Source organism: Nannospalax galili, unplaced genomic scaffold (genome assembly GCF_000622305.1).
Source record: "Nannospalax galili isolate Female #2095 unplaced genomic scaffold, S.galili_v1.0 scaffold1421, whole genome shotgun sequence".
Lineage (NCBI taxonomy): Eukaryota > Metazoa > Chordata > Mammalia > Rodentia > Spalacidae > Nannospalax > Nannospalax galili.
In genome coordinates, this window is record NW_008345746.1 from 639,596 (window position 1) to 658,304 (window position 18,709).

An 18,709-nucleotide genomic window follows, 5' to 3' on the forward strand; every position below is an offset into this window, starting at 1 on the left:
AATATGCCCTGTTCTGACTTTTTCTAGTTCCCTGTCTAGAACTTGTAAAACTAATTACTCTTGCCTTTACTTCTTCACATCTCCTATTCACGATTCAAGGACTTTCTTTTCCCCCTAGAGATAAGAGTTATGCAAGTTGGGAGTCTTTTAGATAGACCCACTGAAGGGGTACTCCAGTTGCCACACCCTGAATCCCTGTTCACCATGGAAGAAGCCAGAGCCGTCTGCATCCCGAATCCCTATCTGCAAGTTGGGTAACCTCTTCAGGGGGTGGTGTGATAAGAACAGGAGGTAGGGCTGGGCGTGGTAGCACACGCCTTTAATCCCAGCACTTGGGAGGCAGAGGCAAGCTGATCTCTTGAGTTTGAGGCCAGCCTGGTCTACATGGCGAGTTCCAGGTAAGCTGGGCCTCAAAGAACAGGAGGTAGGAATTGGCTAGGCAGTTAGTGTAAAAAGACTCCAAAGAAAAGTAGCCAGTTTCTTGGCTAGAAGTCAAAATGTCCTTGGGGCTCTTAGCAACATACTCCATTCAAAAGGCCAAAAATGTCTAAAGTATTTGGGAGCTTTTATCTAATCCGTAAAAGATTTTAGGGTTACCTCTTCAGAGGGGGAATATTAGAGTAGCAAAAAGAAGAAAGAGTACATGAAGTTATCAGAATAAAGTGATGGGGAGATATGGGAGGAGATGGAGGGGAGGGAGTGGGCATCTTGGATTTGATCAAAACACCTTATATGCTATATGCCTGTATGAAATGCTCAGTAAATTTTTTTTTGCCTCCCAAGTGCTGGGATTAAAGGTGTACACTACCATGCCTGGCCTAGTAAATTATTTTTAAAAAATTTTTAAAATGTGGAAAGAAAAAAAAAAAGTCTGCCAGGAGTCACTCTTAAGAGATACAGCACAAATATAGTTAAATTTGAAAAGACAAGTTTAACTTTTTTATTAACTTTCTATTTTTAATTCTGATTCTATGAAGTCCAAGAGCATGTGTTTGGTTTTCCCAGAACACAGACAAGCAAGGCATCTGTTAGTAAGTGCCACAGACAGTGCAGCATCACAGTGACCTTTTATCTACGTCATGTTCACTCCACCCAGGGACTCTGTCCTCCACGCCATCCAGCTATACCAAAGGCCTGGCATGGCCACCTGTGCCCAAATAAGGCTAGCAATGCAGCCAGTTGTCCCAACTGGATGTGCCAATGGGGACAGGTGTCTCAGCTGTTGCTAGAGAGTGCAGGAAGGTGGCCTTTTTAGGTGGGTTGGTAGAGTCGGGGTAATATAGGGGTGTTTCACCTGAAGAGTTTATCTCTGAAAGGCACAAAAGATGAACACTATCTAGGCTTTGCTTCCAGGCTGGGGAGGGAGCAGCTAGGATGTGGGCAACAGGCATACTTCTAGAAGCCTTTGAGGTTTTCGTTAAAAGGTGCTTATGAGCCGGGCATGGTGGCACACCCCTTTAGACCCAGCATTTGGGAGGCAGAGGCAGGCGAATCTGTGAGTTCATGGCCAGCCTGGTCTACATAGTGAGTTCCAGGCCAGCTGGGGCTACAGAGAGAACCTGTCTCAATAAGACCAAAACAACAAATGATGAGCTGGGGTTGTGTCTCAGTAGAGTGCTTCTTAGCATGCATGAGGCTCTAATTCAGTTCCCAGTAGCACATAAACCAGATGCACCCCTGTATCCTGATACTTGGGAGATGGAGGCAGGAGGATCAGATTCCTGTTTAAGGCTATCCTGGCTACATAATGAGTTTGAGGCTAGACTGGGATACATGGGACTGTCTTCGGAAGAGAGGTGAGGATTTGCTGACTTTTCACTGGCTGTGGAGAAATGAAAGGTTGGACCGTCTTCTGCTGATCTGGAGACTCAGATGCTAATATCATGGGACAGCCAGCAGGCCTGTGCTGTATGTTAGGGACAGGAATAACATCCCATGAGGGGAATCATAGACTGCACCTGGACCTGTGAGCACAGGCTCTCAGTACGGGTTTGGTTGAATCCCCATGGCTTAGGGAGCTCAGGTGGCACCTGGCATGTTTATGTGGCAACATTTGAGTTAAAACAAGGGGACTAAAACTTGGAGAGATGGATCAGTGGTTAAGAGCACTGGCTGCTCTTGCAGAGGACCCACTTTTGGTTCCCAGCACCCACATGGCAGCTTACATCCATTTGAATTCCAGCTTCAGAGAATCATCCTCTGGCCTCCACAAGTACCAGGTACACATACATACATGTAGGCAAACACTCATAAAAATAAACCTTAGCCAGGTGTGGTGGCGCACGCCTTTAATCCCAGCACTTGAGGCAGAGGCAGGCAGATCTCTGTGAGTTCGAGGCCAGCCTGGTCTACATAGTGAGTTCCAGGACAGCTGGGGCTACAGGGAGACCCTGTCTCAAAAGGACCAAATATATAAATGAATAAATAAATAAATAAAAATCTTAAAGGGAGGGCCTAGAAAGTGTCCAGACCTGAGGGGCTGGAAAGATGGCTTAGTGGTTAGGAACACTGGTTGTTCTTGCAGAAGACTTGGGTTTGAATCCCAGCACCCGCATGGCAGCTAACAACTTCCGTAACTCCAGTCCCAGGGGATCCAACAGCCTCTTCTGACCTCAGGCATTGCATGACACAGATGCATTTACCTACATGCAGGCAATACACACATACACATAAAATAAAAATAAATAAGGGCTGGAGAGTTGGCTCAGCAGTTAAGAGCACTGACTGCTCTTGCAGAGGACCCAGTTTTGATTCCCAGCACCTACATGGCAGCTACGAACTGTCCTTAACTCCAGTTCCAGGGGAATCCGAAGCCCTCTTCTGACCTCTGCGGCATTGCACAACATGGGTGCACTCACATACATGCAGGCAATACACTCGTACACATAAAAATAATAAAAGCCTGGTGTGGTGGTACATGCCTTTAATCCCAGCACTTGGGAGGCAGAGGCAGGCTGATGAGTTCAAGGCCAGCCTGGTCTACAGAGCAAGTTCCAGGCAGCTGGAGCTACAGGGAGACCCTGTCTCAGACAAAAAAATAAATAAAAATAATAAAATTTAAAAAAACAGAAGTGTCCAGACCTGATATCCTCACATCAGCTATGTGAGCTGTGATTCATGGCTCGTCCCCTCACTCTCACAGAATGGGCACATTCTCCATGTGAGGCCTGGCAAACAGCAGCCTCAGGCCACTGGCTCCATTCATGATCAAGGTCAGTTTCTCTACCCAGCTCATAAGAGGTGCAAAAGAGCAAGGGCCTGAGGTGGCTCTGATACTCTTCATGTTAGAGGAAACGCATCCTGTGACATGCACAGTCGGCCCTCATCCTCTCCAGCAATGACAGGAGCGCCCAGAAGCATTTGCAGCAGTTGGGTGAGCAGCTATGGGTGAGGATAGTGGGCATAGCACAGGTTCCTGCTGATGGACACAGGCTCACCACAGATGTCCAGGAGAAAGCAGTACAGCTTCAAAGGAGATGCTCGGCACTGAGGACCACTCCCTATCCGAAGCACTGACAGGCATGGCCGGTACATGATGGCACCAGGCCTGAAGAGCATGCCCTGCCAAACAGCATTTAGTAGTGCTTGGCCGTTCTTGGCCTTTGTATCTGGGTATGTATTTGGTGTCTCTGCAGACAGTGGGGACCTCAGAAGCACCTTGGCCTGGCATAGGTAATGGGAAGACCTCTGCATTGGGTCCTACCATCCTGGACAACAGGAAACTTCAAAGAAGCATGTCCGGAGAAAGCGCTTCAGGGAATCAGAAAACAGGCCACTGCAGAGCTCCAGAGGGCACTGAGAAGGAAAGCTTTGTAAGAGCAGTTTATCTATGGCCTGGGCCAGCTTTCTCCACCCTGGAAACTGGGAGTCTAAGAAGGGTTCTCAGAAGTGTTCTCAATACAACGTTAACACTTTGGATTGAGGCAGGAGCTCTGGCTAGCAGGAGGGTCTGTGGTCCCCTGAGGGCATCCCCCTACTCCAGGTTCACTTCTTTAGGCAGAGCTGATAGTTGAGAGGGAGGGGAGGGGAGGGCTCCTCCAGACCCCCATGCAGACCCCTGTCCCTCCATGACACTGCACAGCAAAGCCAGATATACACTGGATGTAATGGTACAAACCTGTGATCCCAGCACTTAGGAGGCTGAGGAGGGAGGATGGCATGTTCAAAGCCAGCCCCAGTTGCCTAGCAAGACCCTGTTTCAAAATAAAACCAAGGAGGACACTGGCTAGGATGTGGGTACCACTGTGTGAGTTCACATGGCCACTTGCTTCTGTGAGGGCACCAGCTCTTGCAGGTGGAAGTGTGGGTGACCACTCACCTTTCTTGCCTCAGTGGTCTTTGTAATGTAGCCTCACCCCGTTGTGTGCCTCCCCGAGGTCACCTGTACGAGTGCATGGGCTCAGTGGAAAGGTGTCCTAGCTGGCTTACGACTGCTCTGGAAAAACTGACCAAAGCAACTGGAGAAGGAAAAGGTTTATTTGGCTTACAGGTCCAGATCACAATCCATCTTTGAGAGACGCCAAGGCAGGAACCTGGAGGCAGGAGCTGAAGCAGAGACCACGGAAGAACACTGCTCACAGGCTTGCTCCTCTGGCCTGTGCTCAGCCTGCTTTCTTACACAACCCAGGACCGCCCACCCAGGGTGGCATCACCCACAGTGAGCTGGGCCCTCCCACATCACTCAGCAATCAAGAAAATGCCTCACAGACATGCCCACAAGCCAGTCCAACAGAGGCAATTCCCCAATTGAGGCTCCTTCCTATCTGTGTCAGGTTGACAGCTGTCCATTGTAAAAGGTAAATGTCAACAGGGACAGTAGCTGTTTAGGAAAACTGGAGAGTTTGGTTGAAGGATGGTGGTGATGGTTACACAGAACCAAGTGTGCTAATGGTCACTGAATTGTATGTTCCATGGTCAGGTATCAGGTGTGCCGGTGATCCTCTGTAGTTACAGGCTCAGGAGGCTGAGGCAGGAAGAGCATTTGATCCTAGGAATTAGAGGCTAGCCTGGGGCAATACAGTGAGACCCTATCTTAAAAGCAAAATGGTAAATGGTCATTTTTATGTGGTATTTTTAAATGGTTTTTTTTTTTTTTTTTTTTTTTTTTTTTTTTTTTTTTTTTTTGGTCTTTATTGAGACAAGGTCTCCCTGTAGCCCCAGCTGACCTGGAACTCACTATGTAGACCAGGCTGGCCTCAAACTCAAAAAGATCCCTCTGCCTCTGCCTCCCAAGTGCTGGGATTAAAGGCGTGTGCCACCATACCCGGCTTAAATTGTATTTTTAAAGTTTTACCAAAACTTTAAAAACGGAATGCTGGCTGGGTCAGGGGCCTGGGCCTGGGTCTAGTTCCACTCTGTTGCTGTGATAGACAGCATGACCAAAAGCAGCTTGGGGGAGGGGAGGGTTTATCTGGCTACACCTCCAGGTCACAGTCATCATTGAGGAAAGTCATTGCTGCTTGCTGGACTCACTGACATGGAGGAATGCTGCTTGAGGAATGCTGCTTGCTCGACTCGCTCACTCATGCTTACCTAGCTTTTTTATGGAGGACAGGACCACGTACCCAGGGAATGGTGCTGCCCACAGTGAGCCAGGCCCTCTTATATCGATTACCAATCAAGACACCCCTCCCCAGACATGCCCACAGGCCAATCTGATCTGGAAAACCCTTCAACTGACAGTCCTTTCTCAAGTGACTCTAGGCTGTGTCAAGTTAACAGTTAAAGCTAACTAGGACAAGCCTGTAATCCCAGCACTTGAGAGACCAAGGCGGGGAGTTGCTGTGAGTAAGGTCAGCCTGTGGGACATCGTGAAGCCTTGTCTCAAAAATAAATAATTTGAAATGTATGTGCTAAACTTAATTTTCAGGAAGTTTTCAGGTTTTCGGCTTTGATTTGCAGAACCCGGTTTTCAAATTTGAAGCTATAATATTCATTTAGATTCAGGGTTCCCATGTGACCCTGTGGCTAGTCTTGTGCACCCAGAAGCCCTTGCCAGCATCTGGGAAATGATCCTTGTCCCATAACTACTGGCCATTAGGAGAGGGTGAATCCATATGTGTGTGTGACACATCCAGAGGCAGATCCACCTGCCTCAGCCAAAGCCTGCCCAGCCCTGCATTCCAGCAGGCCCTCGGAGAGCAGGGGTTGTCATGACACTTGGAGAGTTGAACTGCTATGCAAGGGCTTCTACAGGGCACTGCAGGAACAAACAGCCTCTGTGGGGTAGCATGACTCATCAAAGGCAATACTGTGCTCTACAAGTGCTTGTGGACCCCCAGCTGCAAGCAGAAAGTTCACAGAAGACTGTCAGAGCCCTTGCCTGACCTGCACAAGGCCCTGGGTTCAACCCCTAGCACTGGGAAAAAATTGTTAGGGTAAAACAAGCTAAACTTAATGTCTTTAAAATACTGAAATTAGGTAAAAGTATGATTGTGTATAATGATGGCAGTAGGAAGGGGCTGAGCTCTCAGACCAGCATAATTTAGCAAAGGCCCCCGGAGGCCCAGGCTTGTCCCTGAAAGAGCCCTGAGGCCCAAACCGATGTCTCCAGGGTGCCAGGACCCTCCAAGAGTTTAGACAGCAAGGCCTTGGGTAAATGATGCTCAACAAAGTCCCCACTCAACAACCCTTGAAGGCCATAGTGTCCACGGGCTGAGGCGCGCCCAGGGCACACTTCAGTGGTTCCCACCTGCTGGTCCCATTTCCTTACCCCATGCTTGCTGCTGGGCAGACTGTGGAGTCTTATGAGGTACGAATGCCTCCTACCTGGCTTGGTGTTGGTCACCTGCATCCAGCCAGGCAGCAGGAGCTTGGAAGGCATCAAATAGAACCGCTCACCTGCACTGCAGCGGCATTATTCACAGGACAGGAGGCAGCACAGCAGGTGTCCATCCATGGATGAAGGATAAACACTGGGGATGACCCAAAGGAATCGGAATCGGCTAAGTGGTCCAGCACTGAATTCCTGTAAAGGTGACGCACTGACCCATGCTACAGTGCGAATGAAACTCTCCAGTACGGTGCTGAAGAAAGATGCCGAGAAAAAAAAGTACTTATGAATCCATACGTGTGACATATCCAGGGCAGTTCCACCTGCCTGCCTCCGCCTCCTGAGTGTGCACCACCATGCCCAGCTTAAATACTTTACCTATTTTTTTTTTTTTTGGTCTTTTTGTGGCAGGGTCTCCCTGTAGCCCCAGCTGTCCTGGATTTACTATGGAGACCAGGCTGGCCTCGAACTCACAGAGCTCGCCTACCTCTGCCTCCCGAGTGCTGGGATTAAAGGTGTGTGCCACCACATCCGGCACCTATTATTTTTTAAAATGTATTTTATTATTTTTATGTGTATGAGTGTATTTTCTGCACCTGTGTTGTGCAGTGCTGCAGAGGTCAGAAGAGGGCATCAGATTCCCCTGGAACTGGAGTTAAGGACGGTTCATAGCCGCCATGTGGGTGCTGGGAATTGAATCCAGGTTCTCTACAAGAGCAGTCAGTGTTCTTAACTGCTAAGTCATCTCTCCAGCCCCTTTATTTATTTTTATTTTATGTGCATGAGTGTATTGTCTGCATGTATGTAAGTGCACTGTCTGTGGAGGTCAGAAGAGGGCATCGGACCCCTGGAACTGGAGTTACGGATGGTTGTTAGCCACCATGTGGGTGCTGGGAACTGAACCTGGGTCTTCTGCAAGAACAGTCAGGGCTCTTAACCACTGAGCCATCTCTCCAGCCCCAGCACATACACAATTTAAAACAAGAAGAAATGCTAAAAAACTAGCACCACCACCCTTAGAGGTCCACTTGATGTGTGGACTCTCTCCCGGGCAATTCAGGAACCTTTACTGAGGTACTTTACAACAGAAAGTGTATGGAAGAGACCAGAGCATCTCCAGACCAGCCCTGGCCTCCTGCCCAGCACCAGCCTGCTGGACACTGGCAGAGCCCAGCAGGCACACAGCCCAAGGCTACATCACTGTTCCAAGGAGAAAATGCTACCTTTTAATTTAATTTAGTGAACGAATTAAGTTCGAGTTCTCCCCCCTCAAGAATTAAACATGGGGGGTGCGAATTGGTCAGGGGGGATTGTCCGTGGAATGGTCATACACTATTGTGACGGCTGAGACTTCTGAGCCACCAAGGACTCAGTTAGCCAACTTGGGTCCATCCTGACCTCCCCTGGGGTAACCACCTATTCCTGCAGGATCCAGCAGCGGGTCCCCTCCTGCTCTCTTGCAGAGCTTCTCTGCCGTTACTGATTAAAACTTTTTGCCTGCCCATCAGGCCCCGGGGGACAAGCCTCCCCAGGCTTCTGTGTCCTTGGGGTCACAGTTCCTGAGCTCCTGAGACAGCATGGCTCTACCCCAGCTCTGGGCCTGCTGCCTGGTATTGGCAGACCTGGCTTCCTAGAACACCCCTCCCCCACCCCTGCATAGACCTGGGCTGCCAGCAACTATGGAATGGACTGAGTGAATGCTGTCTCCTTATTTGTCAGGACAAACCAAGGACAGTCATGTACTCACCCAGGTCAGCCCTGGGTTCCTGCCTTATAGCAGGTATGGGACAGGTGGGTCAAGCCCATGTCACCCCAAGCCCAAGTCTGGGGTCTCCCAATCCTACAGTCAAGTGCCTCTGACCACATCACTTTTTAAAGAATATTTTATTTTTATTTTTTATGTGTATGCATGTATTGCCTGCATGTACGTAAGTGCACCCGTGTCATGCAATGCCCATGGAGGACAGAAGAGGCTGGATTCCCTGGAACTGGAGTTACGGACAGTTGTTAACTGCCATGTGGGTGCTGGGATTGGAACCCTGGTCTTCTGCAAGAACAGCCAGTGTTCTTAACTGCTGAGCCATCTCTCCAGCCCCTGACCACATCACTTTTGACTGGCCTTCATGCATCTAGGGCCCAAATGCCTCTGGGACAGAACCTTCCAGAAGATGGAACACTGCTTACATTGTCTTTGTCTCGAGACCTTTGAAATTTTAGAGCCAGGATAAATGCAGAATGGGATTGAGGCTTGACTTTGGGTGGCTCTGGGGAGGGAAATCGTGTCCCAGTGGGTTGGAGATGTGTCTGTGTTTAATGTGCCCACACATTAAACTAAGTGTGGATGACGATGGGCCTCAGACCAGCGCAGATCCAGGTCTAAGCAGCTGACACCAACAGCTCCCAAAACTCCTATCCAGGTAAAAGAAGAAACTGGGACACTTGGGTGGGGACTGCTGAGGCCAAAGCTCCTTAGTTCCAAGAGACTTCCACAAGCTGGACAAAACTGTTCAAACCCTGGGGATACTGCCAAGACCAGGTGCTCTCCAATGCCTGGAAAGGAGGTACTAAGCACCCAGGTAGAGGACTGCTGTGAGGAGGAGGGGTCTCACTCAGGCTGGGGTCAGGGAGGTCCACAGGGTAGAGTTGCTCCCCAGGAAGAAACCAGGAGTCTGTCTCCATGTTGCCAATGGGGTAGGAGGCATGGCATCCCTCCCTTACATTTCCCAACTTGAAAACTTACCTCAAGGGACACAGTAACGTGGTTTCAGCTTGCAGGTCCAGGACACCAGGACAAAGCTGTACCCCAGGGACCAGGACAGAACAAGGTAAGCCACACAGCACTGTGTACATAGGACACCTGGGAGAGCTGGCTGCTGTCACCCAGGATCTGGCTGACCAGAAGTAAAACTGTTACACTAAGAACAAATCCAAGCAGCCAGGAGGCCTGCACAAGCCTCCCCCTTTCCCTGACTTTACCCTCTGTGCCTCGAGATCTGACCAGAGACTAGCCACCAGGGGCAAGGATGTGAAGGGCCGGCCCCAAGCAGACAACAGGGTGGTTAACACCAGACATCAAGAGCCTCTCAGCTGGGAGGGGCCTCTGGGATTCAAACCAACGCTCCCTTTAGAATGAGACCAGAAACCTTCAAGGAAAAGGGGCCAGTCTGTGGCCTAACACGCATAAGAATTATGGGGGCCTCTTCACCTCCCAAGGGATCTATGAGGCGCTGACCTCACACAGCTCCTGTGTCGCAGCACCGGGGCTGGCCAGCACTGGGGGGAGGGAGCTTAAGGCAAGTGGAGGACAAGAGGACAGGTGCTATGGCTACTCCACTGAGGCTTTCAAGCCTGAGTCACAGCCTTCCTGCTTGTGCTCAGCCCCCAGCTGAGCAGTTGGTCATGCGGACGCCTTTCTTGGGGTAGGTATTCTGCATCCAGGCATTACTCAGTGGTCAGCATAGCACCCATTTCAGTCTCTCTGCTAGTCATCCTGGACTTGGATCTGACAGGCTGAGCTGGACAGATGCCTGTGCCCATCCCCAAGGAGCACTGCCAGCCGGCAGAGTGCTGGGTCACCCAGGTTGGCTGGAAGGAAGCTAGAAAGGGGAAAGCAAGTAGGCAGTTCTGCGAGGCCACCCACCAGGAAGGCTTCCCCTGAAGCACTCTGGGGCTAGGCCTCTGCACCTCTCCCAAGGATCAGCAAAAGACATGCATCCTTATATTCTTCCTCCATTTGTCCAAGGAGGTATGGGGTTGGGAGACGCTTAAGTGCACAGCTGGGTGCGTTATGCTGTCATGCTGTGTAACCGTCATCACCCCATTTCCCAGCTAAAAACATCCCTGTGTAACACTGACTCCTCTACCTCCTGTCTCTGCATGAGCCCAGCAGACGCCCTGAAGTCGAATCCTATAGCACTTGGCATGTGTCACTCAGCATGCCTCCTCGGGTCAATCATTGTAGCTGGTAAAACCTTCCTTCCCGTTAAGGCTGAGTAGCACCCATTCAATGGCTAGACCATATGCTGCTGATCCAGATCTGTCTGCAGGTGAAACTGGGTTGTTTCACCGCTGGCTACTGTGACTGCTACTGTTGTGAACATGGATGCCAGGACCTGTTAGGCAGCCTGTTTAACTTCTGGATGACTGGATCAGATGCCAGTCTATGGTGTTTGGATGAATAGCCATGCTGAGGGAGTCATCCTCCAGGGCAGTCCTGTGCCCAGAAGCCTGAGCCTTCTGGTCATTAAGAGAAGACCCTCACCTGTCAAGGTTCCTTCCCTGTGGCCCACATCTCCTGTTGCAGACCCTTAGGACCTTAGTCTTGGGCACAGAATACTGTGAGCCTCCTGTCCCTCTCCCACTTCTCTATCTCCCTCCTCAGTTTCCTTCCGTCCTCCCACTGCATCTCACCCCCAACTCAGAGTCTGCACCTTGCACATCTTGCAGGGGTTTCCCACCTCCCACTCCCTGCCTTCATCTACTAAGCAGAGCTGGAGCTAATGGGCACCTCCTGTCTGGACCCCCATGGCACCCTGCCCAAGATAAGGCACATAGAGGCACCTCAGGCCTTCCACGACCAAGCAGAGAACCAGTCCCCAGAGGAGAGAACCAGTATCAACACTGCCACGCTGAGCTTAAGAGGGTATGCATGGAGGCCAAGGTAGCCCAGGAAAGGGTGATGAGGGCCTGGAGATGGGAAGCCAAAAGGCCAGCTGATATAGGAGATGGGTATGTGGTTCATGCTCCTCAGCTTTTGCTCAGGGTTCCATGCACACACCCCCATCCTTACTCTACAACCCACACAGCTCCCCCCACCCCAGGGAAATCCCCGTGTCTGACCAGCTCCCTTGACTACCATGTCCACTCCTGGGGAGGAGACAGCACTGGTCTTCACCTTCTCAGTAGCCTCAAAATGGCTGAGCCAGCAGTGCACGGCTCTGAGGTCCCAGTGAGCTGGTCTTCAAACCCTTACTTGGAGAAAGACCCAGTAACAGTCTTGCTGTTCTAACCCTGGCCTGGACCTTCCAAATGAGACCCTGTACCTTGGGGGAGGTGCTGACCACTGAGCTTCCCTCGACTTCTCCCTACCTAGCCAGCTCCTTGGGGAAGTCTTGGTCATTGGATTCTGAATCTTTGGGCCTGCAGGTAACTACCAGGCCTTCTGGGAAAGATGGGAGGCTTAGGCGCCTCATCAGAATGGCCACGTCCCCATTTTTCTGGTAACAGTTTCAACATTTGGCAGGTCCCTGTCTGCCTTGAGTGGTGCTCCCTATAGCTGCACCAGGCCCACAGACACTACACTCATTTGCCATGGGCCAAATGCATCTTCCCAGGGTGCACTGCACACTTCAGAGGTTTCTAAGAAGTCCCTTCTCTTCCTCATATTCTGGGGATGAGGACTCAAGACTCATATTCCTCTAGATCTAAATGTGCAGAGGCCAAAGCTAAATATGCCCGAGTTCCTGAAGTCCAGTGAGAAACATGTCTTGAAATAGAAGTATTTTGTAAGGGAATATCTGATCACAGCAGGGCTTCAAGCCCAGTGGAAATTCTGAAAGCAAATTCCGGGGATAGATCTACAGCCCGGCCAAGGGCAAACTGAGCCCATCCACTTGATCCCCAGGTGGGACAAGGCTCACACTGCCCCCACACTCCTCTGGATGTCAGATCTAGCCCTGGCAGATTTGGACCCTGCAGTCCATGACATCCACATGCTTGTGGTACCCTCCAACCCATGCCACTGAGTGTTTCCAACACCACCACAGCCACCCAGTCCCAAGTCTGGGATCTCAGCACAGGCCCCACTCTCAAGAAGGTTGTGGGCCTTCCATTATCCAGTCCCCTAGTCATCACCTGTGCACTCAGGGGCTGAGACTGAGCCCCAGAAGGAAGCATCACCCACAGGGTGGCACAGGGAAGACCTGTTCTACAAGCCCCCCAAGGACACAGCTGTGCAGAAGCCCAATTGTGTGACATGGTGAACCTGGATGCAGTGGCGTGAACGCCCCAGGCTGACTGTGGGGGTCAGGCCTCAACGTCCACTATGGTCATACTTCATCAGGGAGGCAGTTTGCGCTGGCTCCTTAAGCAAGCCACCACATGGGTCTATCAGCACAGGAACTTTCAACCCAAGTCCACATACAGAATGACAAATCCCGATTGCCAGCCTGCAGCCATGATCCTGAACAGCCTACAGAGCATTTTCACCTAAGAGGCTCCAGGGGGCCGCGTACCAAGCAGCAAGCAACACAAGGCCCTGTGCGCCCCCCAGTGGCCAGAGCAGGAGTGTAAATCTGGCACCAGAACAATGACTGAGTCCCCAGGGCAGCTGGCACATTTACGCATTTACCCATCACTGCGGCTCTTTCCAGAACTCCAGTGTATTAAAACCACAACCCAGGGCCAGTGAGACGGTTTACATAAAGCATTTGCACGTGTGCCTGACGACATGCATTCTATTCCTGGAACCCCTATAAAGGTGGAAGGAGAGGACCAACTTCACAATGTTGTCCTCTGACTGTCATACCCGCACCATGGTACATAAGCACGCACACACACATTATACTCAAATTTTTTTTAATATTTAAAAACCATAACCCAATTAAAACACTGTTCCATTCTTTTTCTTGTTTTTTTTAAATTTGGTCTTTTTGAGACAGGGTCTCCCTGTAGCCCCAGCTGTCCTGGAACTCACTATGTAGATCAGGCTGGCCTCAAACTCACAGAGGATCTGCCTGCCTCTGCTTCCTGAGTGCTGGGATTAAAGGCGTGCGCCACCAGGCCCGGCCCATTCTTTTTTTTAAAAAATACTTTATTTTTATTTTAGGTGTACGAGTGTATTGCCTGCATGTATGTGAGTGCACCTGTGTCATGCAGTCCCCACGGAGGACAGAAGAGGCTGTCAGATCCCCTGGTACTGGAGTTACGGACAGTTGTTAGCTGCCATGTGGGTGCTGGGATTCAAACCTGGGTCTTCTGAAAGAACAGTCAGTGTTCTTAACCACTGAGCCATCTCTCCAGCCCCCACTGTTCCATTCCTACGAGAGGTTGTGATTGGAGAACCACCATGCCTCCTGCCACCCTGGGCCTTTGAGACTGAAGACTGGGCCAGAGAAGGCACAGGCCAGCAGAGAAACACCACGCCTGTGAGACTAGACAAGAGTAGGAAACCCACGTTTTCCAACACCATTTCCAGAGCCAGTTTGCGCTGGCTCCTCAAGCAAGCCACCACATGGGTTTATCAGCTTGGCTACTTGGCTACCTGGAGGGCACTCACGTTGCAGGGAGCCAACACCCCTCCCCCAACACACACACAGACCCTGTGCAAAGCACAAGGCCCAGAGAGCATCAGGAGCCATCACCAAGCATGCAACACTCTCCAGGGCCGCCACAGCCCCTAGAAGTTGGATCCTGGGGGCTTCTAAGTTTTATTTTCATTTATATGTATGTGTCTGTGTGCCATGTGTGGCAGAAGCCAGAAGAGGGCATCAGATCCCTGGAGCTGGAGTTAGCAGGTGCTTGTAAGCTACTCAACGCGCTGGGAACTGAACTCTGGTCCTCTGGAAGAGGAACATCAAGCACTCGGCCCCTGAGTCATCCCCCCAGCCCCAAAAAATGTTCTTAAAGTACTCTGGCTCAGTGCAACACAGTGAGAGTTCAGGCTCCGCTCTGTCTGCACTAACCTTGGGAACTGGAGGCAGGTGGGTCTAGCTGCTTCAGTAGAGAAGGTTATAAACACACTTGAGGGCTAAATGCTTTACACGGCAATACTGACCAGAGTTCACAAGAAGGAAAACACAGGTTCACTTTAAAACAAATAACGGGCGAGGAGGTGGATCAACAGGAAAGGTGCTTCTGTGCCTGACAACTGCTTGGTGGAAGAAGGCTGACTCACAAAGGCATCTATCTCCACACGTGGATCGTGGCACCCTACCCTCACCTCCCCACAGATCAGACCACAAGGTCACCACGATGGCCGAGGTGCTGTGGCAATGCCCCTGCCCCAGGCACACAAGGCGCATGTGATGTCCCCGCTGCTGCCACCACCAAGTAGCACAAAGACTGGAGATAGGAAAAGGGTTTATTCATTGAAGAGGTCATCTGTGACTCACTGGTAAATTAGCACACGCGACATAACACTTTGGATTGGAACATGCCTTCTTTCATGGGTCAAGTCAAGTAGCACTGGGAGCTCAGCAGAACATCTGGGGGGAGGGGCTGCAATCGCCCACCTTCCCAGTACAATAGCCCCTTTCTGTAAACACCTGTCAAGCTAGGACTGTGGCCTACAAAGCACCGCTACACAAGTTGATAAGCAGTAAGGTCAGGGAGGGAGAGTCACCACAGCTGTGATCCAGGCCCGGTGCTGAAGGTGGCTTACAGGCAAGATCACTGCTGGGCCCTCCGCCCAGCACCTGGGATGCAGGTGGGACACACAGCCAAGGGGCACAGTAGGTACCACCTACGTGCGATTCAGCGTCTGGAAGATTCTAGAAATCTGCAGCATGACTGGGCCTGTCTCTGGGTCATTCATCCACTGCGTGCTGTTAAGTGGGTTCTCCAGCATGTCTTCAAACGCTGTGAGGAGAGAGCACAGCTGAGCGCCAACACCCAAGACACCAGCACAGGTGACCTTCCTCAATGGCCCTGCAGTGAGAGGAAACAGGGCCAGAGAGCTCACTGCTGTCCCTGGCACTCTGCCTGAAGAGCCACCCACAGTGCCTGAGCTGCTGACCAAATAGATGAGAACAGAAGACCTCATGGCCCATCGGCAGGGTGGTGGGCTGCCTGTGCTCACAGCACCCCAACTCTGGAAGCCATCAGTAGGACTCAAAACTATCAGATAGCAGCCCTCCTTCCCACCCAGCTAAGGAAATGGCCTTGTGCAGTCTTTGGTGCAAACATTCTCTAGCAGACTTAATAAAATCAGCTTGGGAAAAACCTACGTGTTCAAGCCTAGGAAGATGACTATGTTAGAAAGCACACTGAAAACATCATGGAGGCTGGAGGTGCAGCACAGTACCCACGAGACCATGGGTCCATCCCTGCACCACAAAAATAAAAATGTCAGCACTTGGGAAGCAGAGGCAGGCGGATCTCTGTGAGTTCAAGGCCAGCCTGGTCTACATAGTAAGTTCCAGGACAGCTGGGGCTACAGGGAGACCCTGTCTCAAAAAAAAAAAAAAAAAAAAAAAAGTAATGAAGCATCGCTTCAAAATGAAAACTGATTTTTCTACAAATTTGTAAAATTAGGGCTCACTCCAGGAGTGGTGGTGCACACTTTTAATTCCAGCACTCAAGAGTCAGAGGCAGGTGGATTTCTGCATTCAAGGCCAGCCTGGTCTACAAAGTGAGTTCCAGGCCAGCTGGAGCTACAGGGAGACCCTGTTTCAAAAAGACCAAAAAAAGGGGCTGGAGAGATGGCTCAGCAGTTAGGAACACTGACTGCTCTTACAGAGGACCCGGGTTCGATTCCCAGCACCCACACGGCAGCTACGAACTGTCCTTAACTCCAGTTTCAGGGGAATCCGAAGCCCTCTTCTGACCTCTGTGGCATTGCACAACACGGGTGCACTCACATGCAGGCAATACACTCATACACATTAAAAAAAAACAAAAACAAATTAGGGCTCGGGAGATGGCTCAGTGGGTAAAAGCACTGACCTCCATGTGCACACGCACACCCTCCAAACACACACAAATGATGTAAACAAAGTGGGCGGTTTCTGAGGGTGACAAACAGGTTGACTACGGGCTTCCTCATGCACCTGCATTTGTGCATCTGTACACACAAGAACATACACATACACAGGAGTGTACACAGGTGCATCTGCACGCACATGAGGACACACATGTACACATTGCATACATAGGCACACATGCACCCAAACACACATGAATGTACACACATACAACAGGTACATACACATACACTTGCACATACATGCATGGAGACACATGTACATGTGTGCACATACATGCACCTGAGCACACATGAATACACACACAGACACCCTTCAAGGCTAGGGGCACCTGAAGGTCTGCAATGTGTGGTGATGTGCAGGTATCCCTCACATGTACAAGCATCACCATCAAAAACCAAACGTCATATCCAGGGTCAGCAGGTTCCACAGTGCTGACAAGTATGCAGTTGGGCCTTTAGCAGTGCAGGGAGCTGGAGTTCCCTCAGTGTTGTGCTCAACAGCAGAAGGGAGAACAGGCAGACAGAACAGAAACAGGAATAGAGATGCTCGGTCTCTGATTTGGTCATCTGGCATGACTGTTCATCCTCAAGAAATATGATCTGGGCCAGGCGTGGTGGCGCACGCCTTTAATCCCAGCACTCGGGAGGCAGAGGCAGGTGGATCTCTGTGAGTTCGAGGCCAGCCTGGTCACGTGGGGGGCACTGGGGGTCCCAGCAGGAAGTGCGCCATGTGAGAGGCACTGGGGTCCAGGTGAGTTCTTTCATCCTCACTGTTGTCATTTTCCAAATTCTCTATAATGAACGTATTTCTGCTAAAACATAAAGGTCAGGGTTTGGGCTATTTATTATTTATTTATTAGGGGAGGGTGTGCCTCAGCATTCAAGGAGGTCAGAGGACAACTAATTGAAGCCAGTTCTCTCTTTCCATTCCAAGTGCCAGGGGTCAACCTCACATTAATCAGGCTCGGTGGCAAGCACCTGCACCCAGTAGGCCATCGTGCCAGCCTGAGATCATTTGTTTGTTTTAAAAGCATTATCAGAAGTGTTTAATCCAAGTTTAGGGGGCATGTATCCCTCAAGAGGCTGGCCCAGGCCACCCTGGCTGCCGTGGAGCTTTCACAGAAGTACTGAGAGGACGGCACCACTCTGCAGTGCAGAGCCTGTGGCCAAGAGCCACGTGCCCGCTACTGCAGCAACTCAGTCGTGCTACAGAGTATTATCGCCTGTGAACATCCTGCTGCTCTGAGGAGCAGTCCACACACTTCAGTTCTGTCCCTCTGGCCCAGACCCCATCAGGTGAAGATTAGGGGTGCTCACTTTGGGTGGTTTATTTCAGAAAAGGAAGAAAGAGATGACATTAGCTAATCACATAACAGTCTAAAAAAGGCAGAACTCAGCACCCACAATGAAGGGAAAGGAGGACTTTCACCTGACTAAACGTACCTTAAAAAAACAAACGTACATGCAGCAACGTACAGTGAAAGACGAAAAGAAACCACCACTATACAGCGTGTGCTTAGCATGTGAGGCCCTGGATTCCTAGCACTAAAACAAAGGGCCTCCGGCACACCCCAAAACAGCACCTATTAATCTCTTCAAGGTTTACTAACATCCTGGCAGGGATGCGAGAGCCTTTCAGAGTGGAAGGACCAGTGACAAGAACACCATGGACACAGCCTCAGATGTCCAAGGGCAACCTTTCCTTCCAGCACACCTGCGCATTATACCTGCACACACACCACACACCTGCACACTATACCTGCACACACACCACACACTTGTGTGTATTTACTACACACCTACACACGCACCTATGCACACATACTACACCATACCTGAGCACAACATGCACACATACAGCAAGCACATACCTATGCACACACACTACACATGCCACACATGTGCATACTACACTCACACATACATCTAGCACATATCTACTCATATGCTACACACACCACACATCTGCACACACTATGCCACACACACTTTCAGATAGATGATGGACACGGACAAGGAGAGGAGCTTCCAAACTCTCAAACATAAGAAATGTCTTTCTGAACTTAGGACAGAAGGGTTTTCTTCCTCTTTCAAAGGTTCACAACAAGTTGGGTGTGGTGGCACAGGCCTTTAATCCCAGCACTTGGAAGGCAGAGACAGATGGAGCTCTGTGAGTTCGAGGCCAGCCTGGTCTACATAGTGAGTTCCAGGCCAGCTGGGGCTATAGGGAGACC

The 18,709-nt window shown here is 50.6% G+C and overlaps 1 protein-coding gene and 1 long non-coding RNA gene across 3 annotated transcripts in view; both read right to left on the reverse strand.

Annotated features, from left to right (window-relative positions):
- Positions 1 to 4,429: 4,429 nt before the first annotated feature.
- On the reverse strand, positions 4,430 to 12,225 carry LOC108491274. Its single transcript, XR_001872655.2, has 3 exons — positions 9,513 to 12,225; positions 6,841 to 7,025; positions 4,430 to 4,545 (listed from the first exon to the last, which is right to left on the reverse strand). It is a non-coding gene; the product is annotated as an uncharacterized LOC108491274 (long non-coding RNA).
- Positions 12,226 to 14,834: 2,609 nt separating this feature from the next.
- Ubac1 (UBA domain containing 1) overlaps positions 14,835 to 18,709 on the reverse strand; it is a 24,716-nt gene continuing 20,841 nt past the window's right edge. The window contains exon 10 of one of the 2 annotated variants that reach the window (XM_008841934.2): positions 14,835 to 15,349. In XM_008841934.2, the coding sequence (XP_008840156.1) occupies positions 15,234 to 15,349 (116 nt within the window). In that variant the 3' untranslated portion in view covers positions 14,835 to 15,233. Of the gene's footprint in view, positions 15,419 to 18,709 lie in introns of both variants that reach the window. The other variant, XM_008841933.2, reaches the window with a different exon arrangement.